General features: G+C 42.4%; 1 protein-coding gene across 5 annotated transcripts; it reads right to left on the reverse strand.

Annotated features, from left to right (window-relative positions):
* Positions 1-1,036: 1,036 nt before the first annotated feature.
* On the reverse strand, positions 1,037-15,202 carry nkx2.3 (NK2 homeobox 3). 5 transcript variants are annotated; one of them, XM_055647033.1, is made up of 3 exons: positions 14,736-15,202; positions 3,920-4,321; positions 1,037-1,972 (listed from the first exon to the last, which is right to left on the reverse strand). In XM_055647033.1, exons 2-3 carry the CDS (start codon positions 4,242-4,244, stop codon positions 1,344-1,346), a joined length of 954 nt encoding a protein of 317 aa, XP_055503008.1. In that variant the 5' UTR covers positions 4,245-4,321; positions 14,736-15,202; the 3' UTR covers positions 1,037-1,343. The 5 variants fall into 5 exon arrangements, with proteins under 5 accessions (XP_055503008.1, XP_055503006.1, XP_055503007.1 ...); XM_055647031.1 differs by lacking the exon at positions 14,736-15,202 and adding an exon at positions 14,555-14,714; XM_055647032.1 differs by lacking the exon at positions 14,736-15,202 and adding an exon at positions 11,858-13,991.
* Positions 15,203-17,488: the final 2,286 nt, after the last annotated feature.

Consider the following 17,488-nt stretch of genomic DNA (forward strand, 5'->3'; position numbering starts at 1 on the left):
CGTTTACAATTTTACAATTATAACGAACACACAATTTAGAGCGAGGCTTCTGGTGATTATTCAGCAGAATGCATTATACATTTTTGGCCAAGAAATGTAGACGTGTTAATTTATTTCTAACGCATGTTAAAGAGAGCCCTGGTTCGGGTTTTTAGTTTAAGCGAGTGTGTGTGCTTGCATGCTGCATTGAATCACTTAACGTAAGCACAACCTCTTCGCTTTTAACTGCATGGCCACTCTAAGTGCTATTTGGCTACTGAGGGATAACGATGTTTTCTGGGCATTTCTTATATAAAGTAGGGACAAGTCACTGGCGGCAGAAAGCTCAATAGAACAAGAGTCAAGAAATGGCGTTGGGAAGACTCAAAATACTCGCCTGAATATGTGACGTTTCGGGTCGATACCCTACTTGATACCGAGTCACGGGAAAGGAAAACGAGAGATATAGAAGGTAAATAGAACAAATGAATGAAAGATATGCAAAAAGAAACGATAATCAAGGAAAGGTGGAGCCCATAATGGTCCATTGTTGGTTGTAGGGTAGGTGATAACGAGTTATACGCGTTGGGTAAATCCCTACCGTGGCAGTTGGAAACCTTACAAACTCTGGAAATAAATATCGCAGCGGTTAAAGCCCCATAAAGCTTTGGAGAAAGAAACGGCATCTCATCTTCCTTTGGCACCAGTCCCACACCTCCGAGTTTACATCACAAATGGAGCAGCCATATAATGCTGGTCCAGTTGAAGAAAGGCGGCGCCTCGACTTTACTGAACAGCAATAAGTCCTGGCAATGGCAACCTAGCCACATCTTCGATGGCATCTCTAATTGATTTGTGAGGCGTCTTTCTACTCTGCCCAAACTCTTGGGAGGAAGGGGTGGCGAGGAGGGGGGTTGCGAGATACCGAGCAGCCAGGGAACCACATATGATCAATTGTACACCATTATATTTGGGGTGTAACTGGAATCCCCCCCCCCCCCCCTTCCTCTGCTCCATCGCTCTTCGTACCTCTCCGCCCCCCCCCCCCCCCCCCCCGTCAGTGTCCATCGTTAGTTAACGCAATTCAAGGGAGAAGAACGTGGCTCATTGACCTCGTGGAAGCCGATCAAATTATACAGCGAGCAATTACAGGGGTTAGGGAGTAATATGCAACATACACGCAGCGACCGAGGATAATATTTGGCGCGTTGATTCTCACCGGATAACAATCCATACTGGCTTCTCCAGGCAGGGACTCTTGAAGTCTGATCTCAATGGTGGCCTTTGTTATCTTTGAACCACCTACACTTAAAATGTTCAGAGCAATCTGAATACATCCAAGTACGTCTGGGCTCACAGTCACCTTACCAGGCCCTGATACCTTGCAGTGTGCCTTGGCAGGCGGGCATGGCGTTTACTGGATGAGATTGGGTCTGCACCGTGCCATTAACGTTACTGAGGTCCACATTCATGAAGGCGTTGTGGACCGTGGAGGTTTGCAGCGATGGGATGCTGGTGTAGGTATAGTTTGCATTGTAGACCGGGCTGCCGCCGTAACCGGCGTACGAGGATGGGTAGCCGTTGTAAGCATACGCGTTGCCCCCCACGCCGTAAGGACTGCTGTAACTTTGGGATCCTGCTATGCACGGCTTGCCGTCCCGGACTAGTACGGGGACGGCCACTCGCCTGGGAGGAGGTGGGTGATGGTGGCCGGCGAGTTCCAACGATTTGTCCTGACGTTGCCTTTTGCACTTGTAACGCCGGTTTTGAAACCAGATCTTGACTTGGGTAGAGGTCAGTTTAAGAGAGTTCGCCAGGTGTTCTCTCTCCGGGGCGGACAGGTACCGCTGTTGTTTAAACCTTCTCTCTAGTTCAAACACCTGCGTCTGCGAGAAAAGCACACGAGGTTTCCGTCTTTGCCGCTGCTTCGGTCTCTCCGTATCATCAATCTTGTTATCCTCGCTCTCCGGAGACTTCTTTAAGATGCAGGTTTCTGGGGGAACAGAAACCAAACATTAGTAACACGAAGAAGAAGAAGAAAAAGAGGCAGGGAGCTATAGATGAGCGGCAGAGAGTTGCTGGTTCACAGAGGCACGGGTTCCATCCTGACCCTGGGTGCTGTCTGTACGGAGTTCGTACCTTCTGAGTTTGCGTTTAGTTTATTGTCATGTGTACCAAGTCCAGTGAGAAGCTTTTATTGCGTGCTATCCAGACCCAGTGTTTTCCCTGTGGCCGCGTGGGCTTTCTCTGGGTGCTTCGATTTGCTCCCACACTCCAAAGAGGTGCAGGTTTGTAGGTCAATTGGCTTCAGTAAAATTGTAAATTGCCCCTAGCGTGTAGGATAGTGCTAGTAAGTGTGCGGGATGATCGCTAGCTGGCGCGGTGGGCCAAAGGGCCTGTTTCCACACTGTGCTTCTAAAGTCTAAAGTCTACAGACGCTGGTTTACAAAAAAACAATTCTGAAGAATGGTCCCGACTCGAATCGTCACCTTCCCATGTTCTCCAGAGAGAACCCGCTGAGTTACTCCAACACTCTGTCTTTACAAAAAATTAACAACACGAATGTCACAAACCTAATGCCCCCTTCCCCAACCCCCGCCCCACACCCCAACAGATTTCGGGATTTGAGGAATATGTTTTATAAGTTAGCTAGATATTGAATCGGAGTTGTAAAAAATAATCTAAACAAGTTTAAAGAGGTGATTATCCCAATGTTTGAAATGCATGGACTATATTTAAGTAAGATTTCAGACTGCTCAATCATTGCGCTGATTTAAATTCAAATCGTGAGTTACCGACTCTCCCAGCGCTTTCCACAGAGACCATCATTTAATGAGAATGAAATAAAACCATCCTATACCCCAATTCACATCATATATTTTGGGAGAAGCAAAATCCCCATGAAAATTCTTGTTTTCTCGTTCTTCTACAGCATCAATTGACCGCTGGATATAACTCGGCCTGAATATGATGCGCCAGTTTACATCCGCGCACCAGTGTACAATGTTAAATCCCTGAATTTAAAACACTTTGAAATCATTTTGGTCGGTGATCACCCTAAACGTAGGTTGGAAACCGGACACGTCTTTACGGAGCTTATATCCATCCGAACACACTGTTACAGGGCAACATGGAAAATATTTGTGTGTAACACAAAAGCAAATTAACACAATTTACTGCCTTAGTTATTGCTTTAAAAAGACGAGTCATAAAGTACAAACCAAAATTGGGGGGGATGCTGTTCAATGGGGACTTTCAGCGAAACCCTGCCCCATTGCCCGATTAAAAGCTACTCAACGTAAAACATATGTCTGAGTGAAATTCCATTTTCCACATTTGTACCTAACTCCAGCAAAAACACACGTTCCACCTATCTCCAGCTCCTAAATCTTGCTGGATTTCTTTTTAAAAAAAACACACCAAAACTGCTTCGAAAATAAATCGAAGAAGTGATTCTGAATTCTGATTTCAATTTGCAAACAGATACATTTCGCATGTTAATCTTAACATCATATCAATGGGCTCGGCGTGGGCTGTTTAAATCCCATCGAACCGATAATAACATTAGTAGACACTATGCTACACAGAATGCTGGTATTAAAAAAAAAACAAAAGGACACAAAGTGCTGGAGTAACTCAGCAGGTTCGGCAGCATCTAACATGGACAGGCGACGTTTCGGGTCGGGACCTTTCTTCAGATTGCACAATCGCTACGCGTTAACATTGGTAGGTTGGAACGATTAGCAAAGAATATATATTGCACCTCACCGCTGCCTTTGTTTAAAGAAAACCTTTCAGGTGTACATTTTAAAACGTTTCACCACATAGTACCAGAACATCACAGAGACTTGTAATATTATTGTACAGTTCAATGTGCTTGCACCAAGAGAAACCCCTCCCCCTCCTCCCCCACCCCCCAAAAAAAAATTCAGGTACTTACTTTTGACTTCACCCGATAGTATCACGTCTTCCAAATTGTTTTCACACGGACTCCTGAGTGTTCCGTGAACGTAAACCTCGGGAGAGAGACTCACTTCGCCCTGACTGTCCCGCACGGATAGAGTGCTCAGAAAGGAGATTTTCTCCTCGCCGTCAGAGAAGCTGGTTATGTCTCCCGCGGCATGCATGCAGGAAGACGGCGAGTGAAACTGAGCGGGTAACTCCTGCCGCAGATGATGCGTCGCTTGCTGGCGAGATTGCTGCTCCAAATTCAGGATGTCTTTGACTGAGAACGGCGTCGTTGTGACCGGACTTGGAAGCATCATTTAGCAATGAATTTAGGAAGAGATCCGCCAGTTTAATCGCCCCTCTTTGCAAAATCCAGCTCGCTGTTTCCTCTCTCCTAAATTGCAATGGAAAAACAAAAATATCTCAGTCTCCCTGCAATTGCAAGAGTTTTGTTTGGCTGGTGAAATTTAACATGCAGCCTTGCCTCTGTGTGCTTGTGTATGCGTGAGATAGGGCTTTTTTTGCCGCAGTTAAATGGTTTGCAGAATCGCCCAGTCCAGTTTTGTTCCAGCTCCGCCGCTCCGGGAAGTAGGTGGCGTCACAATGGAGAGGGCGGTGCAAAGACCTTTCGTCCACTTGTGCCTTAGATGGGAGGGAGGGGGAGAGGAGGGGATGGATGGGAGAGAGGGGAAGGAGTAGAGGGAAGGGGAGGGGAGAGGAGAGAGGAGAGGAGGAGAGGGGGGGGGGGGGGGGGGGGGGGGGGGGGGGGGGGGAGCAGGAAAGCGCGCACAGTTATTAACCCGCTCGACCATTGGCCGAGTCCAGCCTTTCACGCCCGTTCAACGCATTCTCCAAGCAAACGAAGGTCAACAGACAGAAATGGACACGATTCACTTAGCGTGAAGCAATACAAAAATACAATGTGGTTACAGATGACATTTGTAAACTTTGCTTTGATACCGCAGATACCATCGCTTGCTGCGATTCTTGGTTAAAAAATATATAGACATTTAATTTAAATAAAGATAACCGCACAAAGTGCTGAAGTAATTCAGCAGGCCGGGGAGCATCTCTGGAGGACATGGATAGGCGACGTTTCGCGTTGGGACCTTTCTTCAGGCTTACTTTTTTTTAAAGCAAGAAACCAAATATAGTTGAACTACATACTTGAACTTATACTTTTCACCAGCTGAACGTCATTCATTTCATTTGAAAATATTTTTTAATCGTGGCGTGTTTCCTATTAATACGTACACGGTGTTAATTACATGTAAAAGATAGTCGCTGGAAGCCATAAGCTGAACAAAGTACCAACTAAGTACTATTTGTGATCATCTTACCCAATTATCCACGGTATTAAATGGAAGAACACGTCGTTAGTGAACTTTGGAGCACTTTAGCTAAGGGTGTAATGAAGATTCGTCTGAGTATATTTAAGGCCAGAAATCGATATATATAATATTTTAAATATTTTTTAATATGACGTCGATATATCTATTTATTTATAGATAATACTATAATAATAGTACTAATACTATATATATAGTACTAATACAGTGTATATATATACACATATACACATATTATATACAGTGTATATATATATATATATATATATATATATAAAACACATACACACACTATAATGCACTATATGTATATATATTATAAAAAGACAATAATCAATAATTACAATCATGTCCTCGGTAACCTGATCGTACGCAAATAGTGTTCTAAACAGTTCATTTATTGTGATTATTGATTATTGTATCCCTTATTTTGTTGCGTTAATGTAGCTGTGGCAAGTAAAAATTTCATTGTTCAGTTTCAGCGTAAATTACAATTAAAAAGTCACAGAGCGCGGGTGTAACTCAGCGGGTCATGTAGCGTCTCTGGAGAACATGGACAGACGTCGTTTCGGGTCGGGCCCTTTCTTCGTGCGTTGAGTTACTCCAGCACTGTGCCTTTTTTTTAGTCAACCAGTTCCAAATTTCTACAGATCACAATTAAATTCCCTTGACTCTTGCATCAGATGGTTCTGCGGAAAGTGGGGCGGGAGTATAAGATCTTATTGAATGGCAGAGCAGCCACCCGGGTTCGAAGTCTGGTTTATATCGTGTTTTTCGGGTTGCCATTTTGGTAACTTATGCATGGTCGGTATGGACGTGTTCGACTGAAGGGCCTGTTTCCATTCTATGCAGCTCTGAGATTGAGATGTTTCTGGTTACATCTAGGAACCAGATAAAGGCTAATCCGTATAGGCACGTATACATAAAGAGTAATTGGGAGAGAGTGATTTAATGCAGCCTCTTTTTTTCGGCAATAGTATATTTTGTAAATTCGTCCCTGTTACACTAAACATGAAGTTTGTAGCGATATGTAAAGTGAAGAAGGGCCCCGACCCGAAGCATCGTCTGTCTATCTCCCTCCACAGATGCTGCCTGACCAGTTGAGTTCCGACAGCAATTTGTTTTAAAATCACGATATTTAAATTGATTTACTTTTTTTTTGCACATTTCAAACTGTTACCGAATCGCGCACCACTACTTGAACCAATTATGTTACGTTCTTCCGTTCATTTTATAAATTAGCAGGGTTTTTATAAATCCATAAATTAACAGTAACTAATTATTTGTTCATTTGTTACTGGCCCTATATGCTGGTTCTGAGTTCCAAACCTGTTGCGGGTAGAACCGGTCAGAACCGCGTTCAACGCGGTGGGATGTGAAGCAGCCAACCTTCGCCATGGGTCGGTTCAGCGGCTTCGGGGAAGCGGGGAGTTATTTCGTAGAAATTTCAAAACGACAACGACATCAAATGCCCGCGAGTTATCGCGAAAAAAAAACTGTCTTGGAGTCCGACGGAAAAGTAGCCGACCTCATTCTTAATTTTCCTCTAATCCGTCTTTCCTTTAACAGACCAGCACGGACGTGGAATCAGAGACACTGCTTCAAGAAATTAAAGAGACGCAGTCAAGGTTACGGGAAGGTAAATTTATAAGGCACGCAGTATAATTTACAATCGTATTTTTCCAATATCTTCGATTACGTTGTCCTCAATGCAACCACAAGCCTTTCACTGGGAATAGTGGGGAATTATTATATTGGAAGGCAACGCAGTGAAAAATCATTGTTGTCCCCCCACAAACGCCTATTCTCTCTAGTGACTGGCGAGACAAGTAGCTGGGAACAATCGCTAATAATGTAGAAAAGTGGGTTAATTGGAATTTATTTTTTATATACACTTTCAATGTAACTGTAACACTTTCAATGTAACTAGTAGCGTTACAGTTACATTGGAAGTGGAGATAAAACACAAATTCCAATAACGCCACATCCTGCACCCTGGCATATTTCTCTTTGCACCACCTGATCTTCTTGTGTATGGGCTTTATTGTGCTTACTATGGTAACAATTTATGTCACGCAATTTTTGTTAACTGTATCGCGGTGCACATGATAATATTAAACCAATCCCAATCGTTACAGATTGGTGTATATAAAAATATATGAACGTATGCCATTGTTTAAAGAGCAATTGCAATCATCTGTGAAGCTCCCACAATTTTCGTTGTTCAATTACACAAAGGAAATGTCATATAATTCACCCGCAACATAAACTACTCAGCCTGTTTCAATCATAACAACTACCACCCTTGCTCGTTTAATTGTTTACATTTCTGTAATCTGCTGTCTTTTTAAAACTTGAGATTAGTGTTATCTAATCAACAACTGCTCCTTCCGTCTCGGTTCTCCGAGGCAGCGCATTGCCGCGAACACGAGGAGCGTTAATTGCAGATAGTATTGTAACTGGGATGAATCTTTCCCGTAATGGTAGCTCTAACCAGCAGGATCGAAACCCTCAGCTGGTATCGAGCTGGTGAAATCCGCTCCGCTTTCATTCATAAAAATCACAACGCGCATTTGATTTAAAACGAGGAATACATTCCTCCAGCACTTGTTAATGCGTAGAGAGATCTTACGCGTAAAAGGTGGCTTGGTTTCCTTAGCATCGGCAGATAAATCTACAGACATCTCTGTCCTTTATTGAATTATCCCTCTGCAACTCAACCCGTATCAACTTGATGCAGATTACCACAACGACCGATTAGCTATTCGAATAAATATTTCGAGGATTGTTCCTTTCTGAAATGACATTCAAATGATGATTCATTCGCCAACGCCTTTAATTCTCGTGAAAATTGAATTACAGGCGATCGGATGGACTCATTGTTTCGACGCTGTTCCGCGAATTGTCGCCTGAAACGAACACTTCAGGGTTACCGTGCAACGTTACTAATTTAGAGTTTACAACGTGGAAACGGGTCCTTCGGCCCACCGAGTCCGCGCCGACCAGCGATTCCCATACACTAACGCGATTATACGCACTAAGGACAATTTGCAGTCTCAGCGATGCCCATACACCTACAGACCTGTACGCCTTTGGAGTGTGGGAGGAAATCGGAGCACCCGGAGAAAAGCAGGGCAGTCACATGGAGAACGTGCAAACTCCGTACAGAAAGCATCCGTGGGCAGGATTGCAACCCGGTCTCTGACTCAGTAAGGCAGCAACTCTACTCTCACGCTGCGCCACCGTGTCGCCCAATTTCGAGCACACTATTCGATCCAATTATTGGCGGGCCGATTATCTCAAGGTCAGCTAAAGCAACTGGACTGCTCATTCCTTAACCCAACCCTTCGGCTAATACTAGAGTTACTTCGACTGTAGCCAGACCGACCTGCAACCCGGTTCGTACCACGCCGTGGATCAAATAATCAACGAGGCTTCTAACCAGAGATAATCACATTGGTCCGGCATTGCAATTTGTATTGCATAGAATAAGGGAATGAAATGACAGGCAGTTGAAATAATAAATGATTTACTTGAAATCCGATATAATGTAATATTAAATAACTTATTTAATTTATACATTGAATAATATTATCGTATTTCAAATAATATCGTATTTGGTTGTTTCTATTTGTGGCAACAACCAAATATATTCCTTAAATCATTAAAGCAGCGTTGTTAGTGTTCCACTCATTTACTTACTTCTCCTTAAAAACGTGTGATTTGCATTTGGATAGATCCGTTGGGATTAGAAGTCACTTCAGAAGCCCATGTTATGCAGAGCACAACAGGAACGCACAAGTACATTTGCACTCACACTGCAACAAATCCTCCCCACCACCTCCCATTCCTTTCAACGGAACTGGGAACCACAATCTCCAACCTTGGGCAAACTCCCAGATTAGCGCGCACGGACTTGCCTGGCGATCTATTTATTTGAGGTATAATTGAAATCAGGTACAGCGAATGTAGATAGTTCACGAGATAAAGTGGCTGATATAAGGCGATGCACCGCCGGTAAACGTAAAGAATCGTCACTTGAAATCGCGGACATCTGATCGTCCATTTGCACTTTTCGGATGGACATAGGTTTTAAAGTATTCATTTTATATTTACGTGTGTATGTATGTGTGTGTACATACAGTGTGTGTGTGTGTGTGTGTGTGTGTGTGTGTGTGTGTGTGTGTGTGTGTGTGTGTGTGTGTGTGTGTGTGTGTGTGTGTGTGTGTGTGTGTGTGTGTGTGTGTGTGTGTGTGTGTATGTGTGTGTGTGTGTGTGTGTACACAATATGTGTGTGTGTGGTGTGTTATATATATATTTTCTGTGTGTATATTCATAATACATGTACGATATATAATATATGGGTATACACATACACACACATATTTCTGTGTGTGTATTCATAATACATGCACGATATATATATATATATATATATATATATATATATATATATATATATACATATATATATATATATACATGTATTATGAATCCACACACAGAAATATATCTATAATATATCCTACACTTATAGTGTGTTGATATTTATATTTATGTACATATACATAAAATGTAACATATACATCAGTATAACCCAGCGTAGAAGTTATTTTGTTAGATTGCCTTTTGTTCACTTGTTTGCAACTTAAATTGTGGGTAGCAATGATTTTGATCCACTTAGATCCCCATAAATCATGAACCACGATTGGCCTTTGACTATTTAATGAGAACCCTGATGGATGTACACCTGCCTTGTTATCTTTCTATGATGGACCATTTTGTAACAAACTATATTGTTCACATCACATGTCTATGATCACCGGTTAAATTAGCATGTAAATCGACCGTCGGTTTGACGAGAACCAGTTTCACTCTCAGGCTACAAATTGGAAACACATTTTTAAGTTAATTTCACAATCGGGTACATGTCTCATTAACTGACGGCCGTCGAAAAAAGCAACTCTTCGACAAACTATGATTTCTGATTCATTACTCAGGAGTAGGGACTATCCAATACAGTTTTCCACAACAGATAATTGTATTAACTTACATGGCCTATATTTTTTCCATTCCTTTTACGTTTAATGTTATGGGGAAACAATAAGATTAAACCATACAATTTTACGGCAAGTAATTTTTACAAACACCGTCGTTACAATGTAATTAACTGTATTTTTCGATCCACCTTTTATGTAAAAAAAAACAGCGAGCTGTTCAACTACTAGCCGCAACCATTCGGCCCAAGGCGTTGCGCTGTTCCCAAGGGCCATCAAATGAGGGTTTATACATCGGAGTCTTCTATTCATGCACACCGCTGCCTCCATCTAACTATCGTTTTTTCAATTCTCCAGGTATATGCTTTCAACAAAGATTTTTACAGAAACGACATAGCCTACCAGATTTGCTCAAAACCACGAATCTTCTCTCCAATAGCCTGGATTCCCAATTTCCCATTAGGGAATGTCTCCAATGTTCAACAATTAATACCGGCAATGTTCTCGTTATCTGGTTCATACGTGGGTTTACATCTACAGTTTACGGTTAGCAAAAAAAAAAAAATGTTTCCTCTGTCGATTCTTCACTTTTAGTGCGAATTAAATCCCAAGCGGGGATCTTTCATGGAACAGCGACGAATGCAAACAAAAAAGGTTACTCATCCCTTTTCTTCAGAGATGCTGCTTGCCCCGCTGAATTACTCCAGCTTTTTGTATCTATCTTCGATGTAAACCAACATCTACATTCCGCCCTACATAAAATATATTACATATTACGCCTACGTTTCACACGACTTCCTTTTACTTGATAATTAATAGGATCCTCACTATGATGGTTGTTAAAGTACATATCATTAAAGCTATTGGCAGCCTCTTTATAAAGTGTTAACGCTATTGGCAATTAATATAACAATCATTTATGGGTCGACTCTACCAACCAGGCCTACCGCGTATTGACTGGATCATTCCTAATATAAATAGCAGCGCCGCCCTGGGTTACTCCAATCAGTTTCGCAACTCAGGGGGAAGTATCTTAATATCGTGGAATCTCTATAGCCTGCGCCTGTCTTTTAAAGCCGATAATCTCTGGTTTATTAATACCTTATCACGTGAAAGGCACACATCTATTTCAATTAAAATTCCTGCAGCTACGGAGCTGGCGGTGTCGGCCGATATGATCTGACACTATCAAGGGTGACTTTCCGTTCTAGAGCAACCGCGGCTTGGCCGCAGATTGGAAAGACCCTCTACGAAGAGGTTTTCAAAAGAGAGCGAGAAAGAGAGCAGTTAAGCGACCTATAAACCTCACTTGAAACACAAATGATAGAGCGACTGCCAGATAACACAATCGCCAAGTGGGTTCGGGCGGCTTGCTAAATATATACCCGCTCCGAATAGAAAGTTAGTGGTTTAAAAAAAAAGCCCACAAGGGAACAGGAAGCTCCGTGTGTTTATGGTAACCGCTGTAATGGGATTTCAGGGGCCTCTCTACATCTGTCGGAGTGCCGTAGTTTACCCAAACTGCCGAGCTTCCCACAGACTTCATAACGCCAGGCACACTGGCTATAGGCATGAGGCACTCACTGCAAGCGAAGGAGCTGGAGAGCTGACTGCCTCCAATTGGAGACCGAACGTTCGGCCTACAGATGAACCGCTGGAAAGTCCCGAGTATGTACACACAAACTCTCTCTCTCATATACACACACACAGGCGCGCACACACACGCACACACACACACACACACGCACACACACACACACACACACACACACACACACACACACACACACACACACACACACACAGGCGCGCACACACACACACACACACACACACACACACACACACACACACACACACACACACACACACACGCACACACACACACACATCAAAGCCACACAGAAACATGGTGAGATTTAGAACACCATTCCACAAACCTGCAAAGGTTTAGAAGGATATGGAACAAACGCGGGCAGCTGGCACTAGCATCTTGGTCGGCATGGACAAACTGATCCGAAGGGCCTGTTTCCGTGCTGTATGACTCTATGACTCTATGAACTGCATGTACGTTTACACACCATATACAATACAACACCTCTCTCACACGCGCTTACATCTATACGCACACAATAAAAACTCCATCCTTTATTAGAATCAACCAAAATTTAATACTACCAAATTAAAAACGAGTAAATGACGATAAATAATAACGTCGCTCCTAATTATTATAATATATAATAAATATAATTGTGGTTCTGTCTATTAACAGTAACTGGGCGACGCGCTGATCATTCCTGCATTTTACACCAGGAATAGCAATGTGTCTTCTCTGGTGTTACACACATCTCCAATTTACTAAAAGAGGAAGCCTGCTTATTTCAACGCGATCCCTCAAATGTCAAGCAGGCGGGGTTGATTGAAAGATGCAGCATGGAAACGGGCCCTTCGGCCCATCCGCGGGGTTGTGTTTAAATGAATCGCTGCCTGAGCCCGAAGGAATCTTGCTGTCCGTTAAAGCCGTCATTCCAAACAAGACGAGTAAAGATGTTTAAATCCAGAATGTTTATTCTACGGATACATGAGCTTCCGGGGCATTTGAAAGATTTCACCCCCTCCCTTCCAACACTATAAACATGAATTCGCATTTCTTTGCCTGGGCCAGCCAGTAATAAATCACAGTTTGGTTTTTTTCCCACAATGAAACTGGCTGTTGGCGAGAGCTTTTTGCGTTTGTTGCTGTCATGCGATTAGGGATTTCTTTAAAAATGTTTTATTATTTCTAAATTGAGCCGCGCTGTTTCCAAATTCTCGAAACTCGAAGTTGTAACAATTGAGGGCGTTTAACTTCGAGCCGTTCCCTGTTTAACTTCCGAATTATAAATTACCAGAGTATTTATAAATATGCCGCTCGTAAGCCGACAATCGCTACGATATGTGCTTTTCCTAATTTATGTAGAATATATATATGTGTATGTGTGTGTGTGTGCGCGCGGACATTAACCCTACGTGTGTATACATGTATAAGCGAGTTTGTAAATATATATATATTGTCTTTGCATGTGCGTGTCCGCCACTAAGTAAATACATATGTATGGAATTTGTGCTTATGTTGAGAAATAGATCATCTGCCTGGCTGTTTGTAAGTTGGTGTGCAAATATATGATTATTAGCATAGAATATTTGTGACCGAATATGCGGGAGCGCGGGAGCGCGGGTCAGCAAACGGAGAACTGGTGATCATTTTGCAGTGGTCAAAAATAGTTCTTGTTTTGCGGAACAACTTCACACGTGAAGCCACCGCTTTCAGTGAAAATACTTCAGTAGGACCTGATGATCAAAACAAAAGGTCTTTTTCCCCCACAATTTAAATCGTATCCCTTAATGTTATTCGCGCAACGTTTAGTTTTGCTCGCGGATTCTTGCTACGAATCTTTTTTAAATAATAATTAGGAGCGACGTCACCAAATAATTATATTAAAAATTAAGTATCGTGGGGAAAAAATGAATGTAAGCGTTTAATTGATCTATATCAGGGGGTCTCATCGGCTCATCGCATGTGATGGGGGAAAGTCAGTGGACAATGAATAGTGATTTATTGTCACATTAAGCACAATTTACCAACTGAAATCATCTTACATTTCGGCGAGTCGTTGAGACTCGTGGTGTATATTAATTAAACGCATGCATTAATATTATAACCGTATTACTCTCTAGAATTTAGAAGATTGAGAGGGGATCTTATAGAAACTTACAAAATTTAGGGGTACAGGCTAGATGCAGGAAGATTGTTCGATGTGTATCCAGGACAAGGGGTCACAGCTAAAGGGGGAAATCCTTTAAAACCGAGATGATTTTTTTCCGCAGAGAGTGGTGAATCTCTGGAACTCTCTGCCACAGAGGGTAGTTGAGGCCAGTTCATTGGCTATATTTAAGAGGGAGTTAGATGTGGCCCTTGTGGCTAAGGGGATCAGGGGGTATGGAGAGAAGGCAGGTACGGGATACTGATATGATCAGCCATGATCATATTGAATGGCGGTGCAGGCTCGAAGGGCCGAATGGCCTACTCCTGCACCTAATTTCTATGTTTCTAAAAATTATAGGTATTTAATCATTTAGATAATAGTTCGATTGTATTGTAAATATTTGTCATTTTCCAGTAAGGCGGTCAATATTATTAACACACAACATACTCTTTGATGTAAAATAATTAAGCAATAAACATAATATCCTCCACCCCCAAAAAAAATCCCCCAAATAGCCGTATTTTGGAAGTGATACCGTCAGTAGTGTTTCCGCTCGAGTTTTCTTCCAACGTTGGGAGATGTAGCAAATCATCACTTGGCCTAATCACGCATATTCCTCATATTATTGAGGATCCCTACGGCATTTACAAGTGTGCGTGTTTTACCTGGCTCTGCGAGGTGGAAAAAAAAACAACAGCAAAGGAGAAAAGCTACACCTGTCACACAACACGGCGCCACTGGCAAATGCTTGGGTGCTGCTGAGACTCCGGCAGAAGACAGCTTGATAATCCCCATCCGCTCGCCATCAACAATATCTTGTTTAGATTGAAGACTCCACTCCTTTCACAGTGCTCCCGTCCCAGACTGTTAATGCAGACAAATACCTTTTGTCTTTAAATGGAGAAATCGAGACACGAACTATTTTTTTCCATGATGCAACAGCACGCCGGCCGACTGCAACTTTAATGCATCCTAAACTGAACCAGTAAAGAAACAATGCAAATACTCTCCCTCCCCCACACCCCGATCTCTTCAAAATGTTTCACTTCACGATGGCGTTTTGTGGAGACCTGCGGATTATCTTTAATCAAAAAGATCTGGACTTTATCTTGCACTCAACGTTATTCCCTTTATCCTGTATCTGTAGACTGTGGACGACTTGATTGTAATCATGTATAGTCTTGTCACTGACTGGATAGTACGCAACAACAACTCTTTTCACTGTACCTCGGTACAAGTGACAATAATAATAAACTAAACGCGACAGTGTACAGTAAATCACATAGATCTGTTAAAAAAATGCACGACTGGTATTAATTAATAGGATATTTTTGGTGAATTCAGGCATCCACGCCTGTTTAGTCCATTTTTCAATCTATTTGTAAGCTTATCTTTTGTAACCTAGTCGGTTCCTTTGTGCCGACTCTTTTGTGTACGTTATATGCAAAAACAAAAAATTCCACTGCATCTAGCTAGGTACAAGTGGCAATAAAATGTCATCATCATCTGACCCTCTACTTCTATATTTCCAACTCTCCGGAATTGACAACGATAGGCCAAGTTATCATATACTTAATGGTCGGAATCGACAATGATAAATCAAGTTCCCCTACACACTTGTCCAGTGACGTCAGCGATAAGGCAGGTAACTTTAAATCAGTGGTGAAATATTATCAACTGCAGGGGTTTCATGTTTCTCCCAATCAATTGTAAGGAGCAGCAATTAAGAGTTTCAGGGGCAGGCACGCTTTAATTGAATTCAATATCTTTATTTGTTCAGTGCAGAACTGGGTTTATCGTTCAGTATTTAATCATATCACTTTACACAAGGCAATGAGTCAAACGCTCGCTTCATGGGATACGTATATAAATAACAAATATAATATAACAAATAGTGGCGTAGCGATAGAGTTGCTACCTCTAACTAGCACTTGCAGCGCCGGAGACCCGGGTTCGATCCCCACTACGGGCGCTGTCTGTACGGAGTTTGTACGTTCTCCTGTGACCGCGTGGGTTTCCCCACACTACAAAGACGTACCGGTTTGTAGTTTAATTGGCTTGGTATAAATGTAAATTGTCCCTAGTGTGTATAGAATAGTGTGGGGGAATCGCTGGCCGGTGTGCGGACTCGGTGGGCCGAAGGGCCTGGTACCGCGTCGTGTCTCTAAACTAAACTAAACTAAATTGCACGGTACAAGATGCGGTGCCTAATGTCGAGGGATTTGGAAAGTCCCACGCTGCGGCTTTGGAAAATGCGAAAACAGATCGCAATAACTCACGTCGAAAGATGCGCGATTTGTTCATGGGAAGATTGTCATGAATAGACTCAAGACTATTAATCTTCTCTTTTATTCCCTTTGACTAGTGCAAACCTGTGGGACATTAAATCAGGAGTTTTGGTTGGACATCATTTGAAGGAGCATTGAGCTCACCACAAACACCTATTAGTCGTGTTACGGAACAATTAAGATAAAGCCCAACAGACATGGTCAACGGCCAGTCTTCTAAACAAATGAGAATTTAAAGATCTTAAATAGATGGCGATAGATACAACGCGCCCTAATTCACCATTCGCCACCCTCCACACTAACTCAGGTCATAATTAATCCTTCTTGCGATCAGTATCCCTATACCATTGCATGATTGTGTCCGTCAGCTCACAGTTTCAATAGAGGCATATATTGAAGGGGAAATTAAGTTTACATTCCAAATGGTAAATTGTTCTAATTCGCGATGTGTCGATAGTCGTCATATCTACAAAGCTTTGGATTTGGCTGGGCTGGAAACGTTGAAAATAGATGTCGTACTGATAAACACTAACAATTCATAACGCCAAATTCTTTCACAAAACTATGAATTTTCCCAGAAATGTCATACAGCGCTGAATGTTAGCTCAGTCCACCGAGTGTTCCCACGGATAGGAAAGCTTTTGGGAAACTGGTGCATATGGGTCATCTTGGTCCGCATGGGCAGGTTGGGCCGAATGGGTCTGTTTCCGTGTTGTTAGACTATGATCATTAATCAGCGCGGGACATAAGCGGCCACTTACACTAATATTTACACTAACCTGCGGACTGATAGCAATTAGTATAGTATTGGGAAGATACAGTGAAATCCCGGATTGTTAACATTTCCAAATTTATGTTTGGTCTCTTCGGAAGTCAGATTTCAACTAAAGGTCGGGGGATTTCAGTGTTTTCAGTGGGATTTCAGTGTTTTGAGTGAGTTAAGATCCGCGATCACCCCCCCCCCCCCCCCCCCCCCCCCCCCCCCCCCCCCACCCCCCCCCCCCCCCCCAAAAAAAAAACACATGTATATATATTTTAAAATGTGACAATTGTGAGATTTATGGCGAATGGGAACAAACATTTATCTGTTTGGAATTTTTTTTTTAAGTTCAATTTTACCCTCCCTATACTCTCCTCAGTTAATTCAATGTCAATGTGTGGTCGATCTCTCAGTGAATGTC

Source organism: Leucoraja erinacea, chromosome 15 (genome assembly GCF_028641065.1).
Source record: "Leucoraja erinacea ecotype New England chromosome 15, Leri_hhj_1, whole genome shotgun sequence".
Lineage (NCBI taxonomy): Eukaryota > Metazoa > Chordata > Chondrichthyes > Rajiformes > Rajidae > Leucoraja > Leucoraja erinaceus.

Coding starts and splice junctions, on each gene's coding strand:
- nkx2.3 (XM_055647033.1), bottom strand. CDS start 4,244: ATGATGCTTCCAAGTCCGGTCACAACGACGCCGTTCTCAGTCAAAGAC. Junction 1,973..3,919: donor ACTATCGGGTGAAGTCAAAA/GTAAGTACCTGA, acceptor CTGTTCCCCCAG/AAACCTGCATCTTAAAGAAG.